Source organism: Gossypium arboreum, chromosome 6, assembly GCF_025698485.1.
Source record: "Gossypium arboreum isolate Shixiya-1 chromosome 6, ASM2569848v2, whole genome shotgun sequence".
Classification (NCBI taxonomy): domain Eukaryota; kingdom Viridiplantae; phylum Streptophyta; class Magnoliopsida; order Malvales; family Malvaceae; genus Gossypium; species Gossypium arboreum.
Window position 1 is genome coordinate 9,215,240 of NC_069075.1, and position 9,895 is coordinate 9,225,134.

Consider the following 9,895-nt stretch of genomic DNA (forward strand, 5'->3'; position numbering starts at 1 on the left):
ATATTATGATTTTTAGTTTGAAGAAAGTTCAATTGCAATTGGAATCTATACTTTTCATTTTATGTTTTTTTTTTTTTAACTCCTAAGGTTTATATTTTATTTAACTGTTTTTTATTTTTTATTCCCATTCATACAAAATTATTGTATTGCTTCAATAAAAGAAGTCCGTACTTTGTTTAAAAATAATTAGATTTTGGTAACAGTTCAGATTATTGACTTAGTAAACACTATCGAAAAAACAAGTACAATAAGAATTAAAGATTCGAAATTTATCATTAGAAGTTTCTCTGTAATAAAAGGAATAGAACAAAGCTATCCAATGAAACAGAGGATTAAAATAGTTTCCCAAATGCAGGGAAGAATTGGTATGCTACAGTACTATGAAAATGATTAAGAAAAATACTAATAACAAAAAAAAAAAAAAAATGGTAATGGAATCACCCTTGTTATTGGGCTTATGAATTTCATTGACTACGGCCTGATAACTGATGAACTCTCTTAACATATGGGCAAATCTGGCGGCGGCGGTTGGATGGTCTGCAATTTACCAACTCCATTTTCGACAAGGAAAGCCATTGCCAAACCCCAATTGATATGAACATCCAGGTGACAGTGCATTATCCACACCCCTATTAACAAAAATCAAAATGAATGGTTATTTCATAAACGAAAAAGTAGTAGTAATTGAAATGATGAAGAAGAGTGTTTACCTGGATTATCAGCGACGAATCTAATGACTGCCCATCCATTCACAGGCACTCCAACAGTGTTCCTCATAGGTGGATCAACAAGGTTGAATTTAGAAGAATCCTTTTTAGGATCGAAGTTCCCGAAACCTTGTGCAATGATATAGAAATCGTATCCATGAAGATGAATTGGATGATTCTCAGGGGTCACTATGCTTGTGTCTTGGAGCACAATTTGTACCCTTGAACCATACTTCAATTTGTACAACTTGGTTCCCGGAACAGGTTGAAAGAGCGATCGGCTTACGTTTCCGGTGTAGTCAAATTTCAATGGAGGGTTTGCTGGGAAATCTGTGGTGAAAACGCCTGGAATTCCTTGTTGGTGAGCTTGCAACAGAGAGAAGTTCCGTGGGAGCACGAACGAGACATTGTTCATGCTCGCTGTGAAACGTGTACCGTTGGGTCCTTGGCAACGACGTTTTCGGAAATTGGGTGGGCAGTTGTTGAGCCCGAGGCCGATTGTGAAGAACAGGCTTTCATCTATATCGGTTGGGACTTCGGCCTTTTCTCGACTTCTAAAGCTTTGGCTGAAGGCCGTGACAGTGTTGGTGTCATTGTAGGCTGGTAAAGAAGGCATGATTGGAGTGGGTGCATTGCATTTTTTGGCAGCGCAAGAGGCAGACTTGTATTCGAGAATGGCTGTGGTGGTCGTGTTGTCAAATGGTGCGTTTTGTGCGCTTTGGTAGGCTCGAGCTGCCATGTAATATCGAGATGGTGGCTGATCACCTCGGATAAGAACATCAGTGGTTTGGCCGGGGCCTAACATGAGGACGGAAGTGGTGAAGGGTTTGGTATAGGAAGCATCAGCTCCAACAACAGTGAGCTTATGGTTGGCTACTTTGAAGAAAAGCGGCTGGTTCAAGGCGGCATTGATCACTCTGAGGAGATTCGTCTCCCCGGAGTCGATGGGAACTATTGTAGTCTCTGCAAAAAAGAAAACATTAGTTAATAACATCGGCTTTGTCACCCAAATGTGCGGTACGAATTCAATTGGTTCGGAGCAAATTACCTTTGGAGGAGCATTTGTAGAGATCACCAGGTTGAGCATTGATGGTATATGCATCAGAGACATTTGGAGCTGCCCCTGTTCTTGTTGCTTCCCTCACCACATCAATGGGATTTGTATCCCACCATTCACCTAATCATAATCATATTCATCAACATAACATTTCATTTTGATCATCTTAATCATTTGTACTCGTAAACGAAAAGGATTCTTTACCGAGAAGAATCGGTGTTTCTCGTTTCGGCTTAGGGAAAGGGTAGGATTTGCCTTCTCTGGGACGGATGATGAGAGCTCCATAAACAGTGGCTCTTAGCCATGAACTGTGAGCATGCCACCACAATGTTCCTTCTTGTCCTTGAACTGTAAACCTGTAAGTGTAACTTCCTCCCGGTCTAATCGGACACTGAGTCACAAATTCCGGTCCATCTGCCCATCCGGTTCTCATTTGCCGCACACCATGCCTGTATATCAAAGTGATTAGGGTAATTCAAACGTGCAAATGACAACTAGAAATGAATGAAATTAAGCTGATGACATGCGTGCATGGCATGCATGCATGGGTGCATGAATGAATTTGCAGTTATTAAATTACCAATGGATGGTGACATTATATCGGGCTTTGTTGACAACTTGAACTTCAAGGGTGTCGCCATTCTTGATCTCCAAGGTAGGTCCAGGAAACATGCCATTAACAGTGATGGTGTTGTGAGTCTTGCACAGCCTCTTCACTTTTGTTGCTTGAATCTGTTTCATTCACCAACCAACATCAAGTTTATTATTTAAATGTCTAATGAAAACCAATTTATCAGAAATATATATATATATATATATCTTAAAAGAAAGAAGTAAAAGGACATACAACAAATCGATGTCGTTGAACTTCTGCATTTGCAGACAATGAAAGGAAAATGACAAGGAGAATGAAGGAAAACTTATTGAAAATCCCCATTTAATCAAAGCTTAGATAGCAAAAGGCTTTGCTTGAGAAGTGATATGAGACAGAGCTAGAGAAAAAGGGGTTTTATAGGAAAGATAAGAGTTGTTGTTTAGAGGTTGTCAGATTAGGTTTTGATTGGGCTAAAATGGTGATTTTTTCACTTAGTTCAAACCTGCAACAGAGTTGTTGCACCCACTAGCCCATTAATACTGAATTATGTCTTCAATGCTTGCTTCACAAGAATTTTCTTTTTCTTTTTTCTCTTTCTAGAGCAACAAATTTTCTTATAATTCCTTTTAATTCTTCTATTCTTTTTTTTTAAATCAGTTAGATGATAAACTTTTCCTTTGAAAATTAATCATACTACATGTAGTTGTCTTGATTTATACTTCAAAGTAATTAGATTGAAGATAAATTAACCAAGTCAACACTATTTTTTAGAACTAAATTAACTATTGCCCTTTTGATTTGCATTTTAACTCTAAAATAATTCGAGTTTTTAATAATTTGAATCTAAATTGAGATTTTTAATATATATTTGTATATATATATTAAAGGTACAAAAGATCTTTAGTTTCTTGAGTTATTCAAGTCAAGTATATATTAGGATACTATGATTTTAGGGTTGGTCAAAGTTTGAAGTAAAACTTAATTTTTACCAAGTAAACAAGTTTAATACAGCCTAATCGAGCTAGTTTGAGTAGTTTAACTTTTATCTTGAACTAAGTTCAAAGTTAAAACAGAAAATTAAATTACACTTTAAACCTTGAATTTCAAATTGAGTTCATTTATGTTGGAACCTAAAATTATTATTTGCTCAAAAAGAGTAAGTTGAATGGAAGTGTCTTATTATAGTAGCCACAGTGATTTGATATTGTAAAAACTGTGTAAACAAAATAACAAAGGACATTAATGTTTGTTTATGTAATTTGGTTTTTCTACATCTACGGAACTTAACTCAATGAGTAATTTTACTATCTTTAATTTAAAATATAACAAGTGAATCATACTCTATTACTGTCCAAATATAAAAATCACACCATTGTACCTAAAGACAAATACCCACCTCTAAATTCTCTCCTTAATTGTAAACTTTAGAGGTTTACTCTTCAATTACACATATACAATAAATTCCTTAATGAACAAGCAAATTGCTCTCACTATACTCTGATAAAAATCCTACACAATGATTGAATATAAAGCAATCTTTATAAAACAACAGTTACAAAATAGCAAAAATATATAATATGCTAATAAAATTCAATAAAACGTGAATTAATAGGATTCAATTTTCTTAATAATTCATAATACAATCTCAAACAATCTCGAACGATTCTCCATAATAAAAAAATTATAATTATTCAATCCGATGATCACAATGCAACATATTAATTTCCAAAATTAAACTTCCATATCTCAAAAATATCATCATAATTAATGAAATTGCCGACATCGAATATAACAAATTTTAGAAATAAATAGTAATGAATGCAACACCAAATCTTGACTCAACAATTTCGATGAACTCAATTCCATCATATTATTATAATAAATTCCGTGAAATGGCTAACCTACTTAAATACAATTTTCATAATTTATCAAAGTCATTCAACGTCAGCCCCATGAAAATGTAAATGGAAGATATAGTCGAGACGTGAGAGATGAAGCAAAGTCTGTTGAAAGGAACTTAGTTTAGGTTAACTGTAGACTTAAAATGTAAAAGATTTTAATGTATTTTTCAAAGAAAAGACAGACTGAAAAGAACATAAACAAGTAAATCAGTCCACTCTTGTTAGGTGGGAATTATTATTGAAATAAAGAGATTTTGATTGAGTCTAACAACTGATTTCTTAACGACATGTCAGGTGGGTAATTCAACCAGTCATATGGAATTGGTTAGATTGTCTTAAAAACAGTTAAGAGAAGATCCATGTAAGAAATGCTGTTCTATCATGTTTGCTGAACTAGAAAAGTTAGATTGTAGTCTTATTACCTCACGTTTTCATTTAAATTTGTATTCGTCACATTAACAGTCCCAAGTGTGTTTTCTCTTTGTCCATTGATCAATCTTTTATAGATTAAAATTGCCATAAGCTTATTTAACCAAAAATAAATTCATCGAAATTTCAAAATGAACGGATTTATTTAGTTTCACTAGCGTGAACTTAAATTCTAACGTATATTTAAAATGTTGATTAAGCTGTTTTCGTTAAAATGATTGGATTAAAATTTTTGTATTGAAAAAGTAAGGATTGATTTAAATATGTTGAAGTTATATTTAAATTTAATTTTACCACTAGGTTGTGGTTTTTTTTTTTATTCTGTTGGTGTATGTTATAAATTAATAAAGATCAAGCCTTGTGTTATTGTTTTTTTTTTTTTTAGAAAATGTCTTGCAAAAGAAGAAAAAATGATTTAACTTCAAGGACTAGGTTTGTTAATTGGTTCATATGGCATGAATGGCAGCAACTAAGAAACAACAAACAAAGGCCAAAAACAAGCTTAACTGACAACGGTTGGTCTCTTCTATTACAAGCATTCGGCTTTAACATGAATTTGAGGATGAACACTTTTGACGAATGAGTCAAATATCAAAATTTAGAGTAGAATCATTTTAATCATATTGTTCTTTCAAAATTTTGTTTGTGATTGATAAGATTTTAATCTCTAACCTATTAATTTTATGTTGAAAATCATATTGTTTATTCAACTAAATAATTTTAATATACTATTATTTAAGCTCTTAATTAAGTTAGTGTCACGAGTTAATTGACTACCAACTCGGTAAAGGAAATTATGAAAATGTCCTTATGTAATTAAAAAATGTTATATTATTTGAGGGTATATTAATCTTTTATTTAAAAATAAAAAGAAATGTATATGGTAAGATTTGAACCCATGGTAATTGCAATAGTAAAACTTCAAATTTACTATTCAATCAAAATTTTATTTTAATATTTTATACCGTTTTATTTTAATATTACATATTTTATTACCTCTATCAATTGTATAAATCTATATTATTATTTAAGCTCTTGACTGTATTGATGTCACAAGCCAACTAGACACTAACTCGGTTAGGAAATTTCAAAAATATCTTTCGTAATTAAAATAAGTTATACTATTTGAAGTTATTTTGGTCTTTTATTTCTAAAAACTAATAAAAATTACATGTGATTCGATTTGACCATATGATATTTATAGCAATAAAACATTAAATCTACTACTAACCTAAAGCTTTATTTTAACATAATATTTACATTATTAATTAATTTCAAACCATGCAATTTTTTATTTATTGTATATTATTTTCAAACACACTATTGATGCCCAACCCACGTATTGGATAAGGATGTGATGAAGTTGGACTCACGGACAGAATTGCGCATGTTTGTAGGATATCCGAAGGGAACAAAGTGTGGTTTGTTTTATAATTTGAAAGAGTTTTGCACATGCTACTTTCCTTGAAGTAAGTTACATGAATGACTTCAAACCTAAGACAAAAGAAATGCTCGAGGAATTAATTCCGTTGTCACTGTTGATTCGGGGTGTTTAGATTTTTCCTTATGACACAATAACATCAAAAACCAGCAAAAGAAAAATCGACTATGGCCTTAGAGACATTCGGCCAAAATAGAGAAATATCAATGGTAGATACAACACTAGATCTTGACAAAAATCAGCACGTATGCTCTTTCAATTTCTAAATTCGAGATGGCAAACTAGACGAGATCAAATGCATACTTAAATGATAAGATTAAAAGCTGATTGTAATAGAAAAAAAAAGGGAAGAAAACAAAAAAAACGGTGTGACAATGACAAAAATTAACAGCAACAAAAAGAGAGAGGAAGAGGCTACAATGGGCAGCAAAGAGAAGAAAATGGCAGCAGCAAAATGGTTGAAGAAAATAATAGAAAAGGCTGGAAAATGACAGCAAAGAGGTGACTAAAATTGGGAAAAATAATGAAGAAAAAAGTGACAACAATTGTAAAAATGGAAGAACAATGAGTGGCACAACAAAAAAGCTAAAAGAGTAAGCAGAGAGATGTAGTGAGTTTCAGCAACAATGGTAAAAGAATGAAAAAAATGGAAAGAAAAAAAAAGGTGAGGGAAAAAGTAAAGGACGATAATGAGAGAGTGAAAATGAATAAAAGAAGGATGAAATTTAGCATATATATTAGGTTAAAGAGGCTTGAATGATAACAAGGTTTTAGGAAGCAAAAATAAGCTGGAAAAAAAAAAGCATGCAAAGGAAATGAATTAAACTTGGGTCTCAAAGACAATTTCACTAGCTTTTTACTACTAGGCCAATTACTCAATATTTGATATATATATATATATATATATATATATATATATATATATATATATATATATATATATATATGCAAACATAAGCTTAAAAGTCAAGGAATGGCAACTCTCAATTCACTAACCCAATTTTTCTAACCCGATTTTTGGGATGTAACATTGTCGCTCCTTTTACTACTGCACCACCTCATTGTCAGACACCCTTGTTGTTACACCATGTAGCACCCCAAACCCGCCCGAAGTTATGGCGGATCCGCATGCCACACCAAAACGTTAAAAAAATTTTCCATTCTAAGTCCGAAAATCGTACTTGATGTTCAAAAGATTAATTCATTAAGGGTTAAAGTGAATGGAAGCTGTGCACCAGGTAGGAAACCGGAAAAGAGGTGGTGAGTCCATCGGACTGCTTAAGTACCAAGCTCCCTTCGGATCCAATCCTAGACATGCATACCGCCATTGCCACACCTTAACGTCATGGATATTTCTAGAAAACCGATTTGATTAAGTCATTTTTAGGAAAAGTGATTAATTTTGGAAAATACTTTCATTGCGGAAGCTTTGCTTGTTGTCGTGTTATTTTGAAATCAACTGTTGTTTTTGAAAACGCCTAAAGCTATCCAATTTCAACAGTTAAAATAAGTATTACCTATCTTACTAATACATATTAAAACCACCAAAAATAAATAAGCGGCCTTATTACATTTAAAAGCCCAAAACCACAAACGTAATTAAAAGGATGTCCAGTTCACGGAAGAAAATCAAACTTTCGAGCGGTGGCCACTCAATTCCCTCACAACTCCAAGCCCACTATGGTTGGGGATTTCTGCGTGGATGAAAATAAAAGGGATGAGTTTGGGGAAACTCGTGTGTAAGGAAAACCCATTCAAAGTCCAAGTCACTCAAGCCCATTGGGCCTAAGCCCATTCAGTAATATGATGGTATCTGGCCGAGCCCTTTTCAGATTACAATAAGCGGGCCTTAGTCCCTTATTCAGATAATGAAGATGGCCCATAGGCCCATTTCAAAATACATGCAACATCGGTAAACATATGCAAGCCCATTTGGGGAGACTACTCAACCCACCAACCACTACACTCCACCGTACCAGCCATACACTCCATGTGGGGAATAGCTCAACCCACCCATTTAACACTCCGATTCTTGACCTTTTTGCTCGATTATCGAAGAATTGAGGCAAAGCCTCAAAGACGTGGACAAGCCACTTTCAGTACTTCCTCCGTCAATATCCCAGTCCATGCATCGATAATAACATGGCATGCAGTAAATAACAACGATCAAACATGCATTTAGGTCAATTTAACCCTAGGGGTATTTGGTAATTTATCTACTAGGGGTAAAGCGTAAATTTTCCACTTTTAAAGGTATTTCAATAATTTATCTATTTTAGGGTTTTTCATGCATATTCCTGCCTTTCACCTACTAATAGAATCACGTCTGAAGGTTCTTACCGAATTGGGCAGATTGGCCCATCATTCCAATTTTGGCCCATTAAGCCCAAAAATATCGAGGGCACGTAAATCATGCACTTTACGGTCTAAATTTTGCAGCTTACCAAAAACATTAATCGATTTACCTCACGAACATTCGCTTTTTCGCAAATCTACAAAATACCGGTTTTGGCATTTCGACTTTTCGACTTTTGCCGATCCAGACTAAGAAAGAGGGTGTTAGTTACACACATTTTGCACGATATGTTGACGAGATCCACACACGAACCGCCTACAATTAGATTACTAACACGTTAATCTAACTATTCAATTACAAACTACATATTAACCCCTTACAAGATTCGCCAACCACACCTACAGATCATAGTAAGCTTATAAGAAATCAATAAGCAACTCATTAACAAATTTTGTCAATGTTTACCACATAATCATAATTTCACTGCAAGCTGTCTTCCTGAGCAACAGTCACTAAATCATTTATAACTGGAGCTACGAAACTCCAAATCAAGTTCCGTTAATTTTCCTGAAAATAGACTCATATATCTTATATCCATAAAATTTTTAGAATTTTTGGTTTGGCCAATCAATACCAGATTTTTCTCAAAGCTTCGCATGTTTCACTGTTTGACTAATCTGACCACTCTTCATTACGAATCAAATTTCTCATTGTACAGAATTCAAAATATGTTCTTGTTTATTTCATTAGAAACTAGACTCAATAAGCTTTAATTACATAATTTATTCAGCTTCTAATTCATCTCCCAAAATTTATGGTGATTTTCCAAAGTCACGTTACTGCTGCTGTCCCAAGCAGATTTATTACCAAATCACTCTTTCACACCTAACTTGCATGCATGTTATTTAAACATGTATATCACCAATCAATCATCACATATCTATGATTTTACTTAAGTATAATCTCCATTTCATCATTTTAAAGCACAACATGTTAGCTGATTTTTCCTTTAACATCTAAGGCACATGCATGCTCATTTGTTTGGCTCAACTTCACATATCTTCCATTTTTCATCAAAAGAACATGAAACAACAACCATTTCCTTCATTTTAATTCATGACCAAATGCTCACAACACAACTAAAAATCAAAATATACTTCAAGAGTTAAGGTAGAATCAAGAAGAACTCATGAACCTCAAAATAGGAGCAAGGTACCAAGAACTTACCTTCAATTTTCCTCCTCCTAATGACCAAATACTCAAGAGCTTTCTCCTCTTTTTTCTCTTCTCTAACTTTCAGCTATGATGAACAAAGATGGACAAAACTTTGTTCTTTTCACCCTTTTCTTTTAATAAAACTTCATATTTCATCCATTTAATTCTTTAATACAAAAGACATGAAATTCTTATCATGAAACATTTACCTAAACCATTATCATGAAACATTTACCTAACCCATTATCATGGAA

The 9,895-nt window shown here is 33.5% G+C and overlaps 1 protein-coding gene across 1 annotated transcript; it reads right to left on the minus strand.

Annotated features, from left to right (window-relative positions):
* Positions 1-248: 248 nt before the first annotated feature.
* On the minus strand, positions 249-2,742 carry LOC108485644 (laccase-5-like). The gene is made up of 6 exons (XM_017789497.2): positions 2,612-2,742; positions 2,345-2,496; positions 1,969-2,213; positions 1,756-1,884; positions 711-1,670; positions 249-629 (listed from the first exon to the last, which is right to left on the minus strand). Exons 1-6 carry the CDS (start codon positions 2,699-2,701, stop codon positions 499-501), a joined length of 1,707 nt encoding a protein of 568 aa, XP_017644986.1. The 5' UTR covers positions 2,702-2,742; the 3' UTR covers positions 249-498.
* Positions 2,743-9,895: the final 7,153 nt, after the last annotated feature.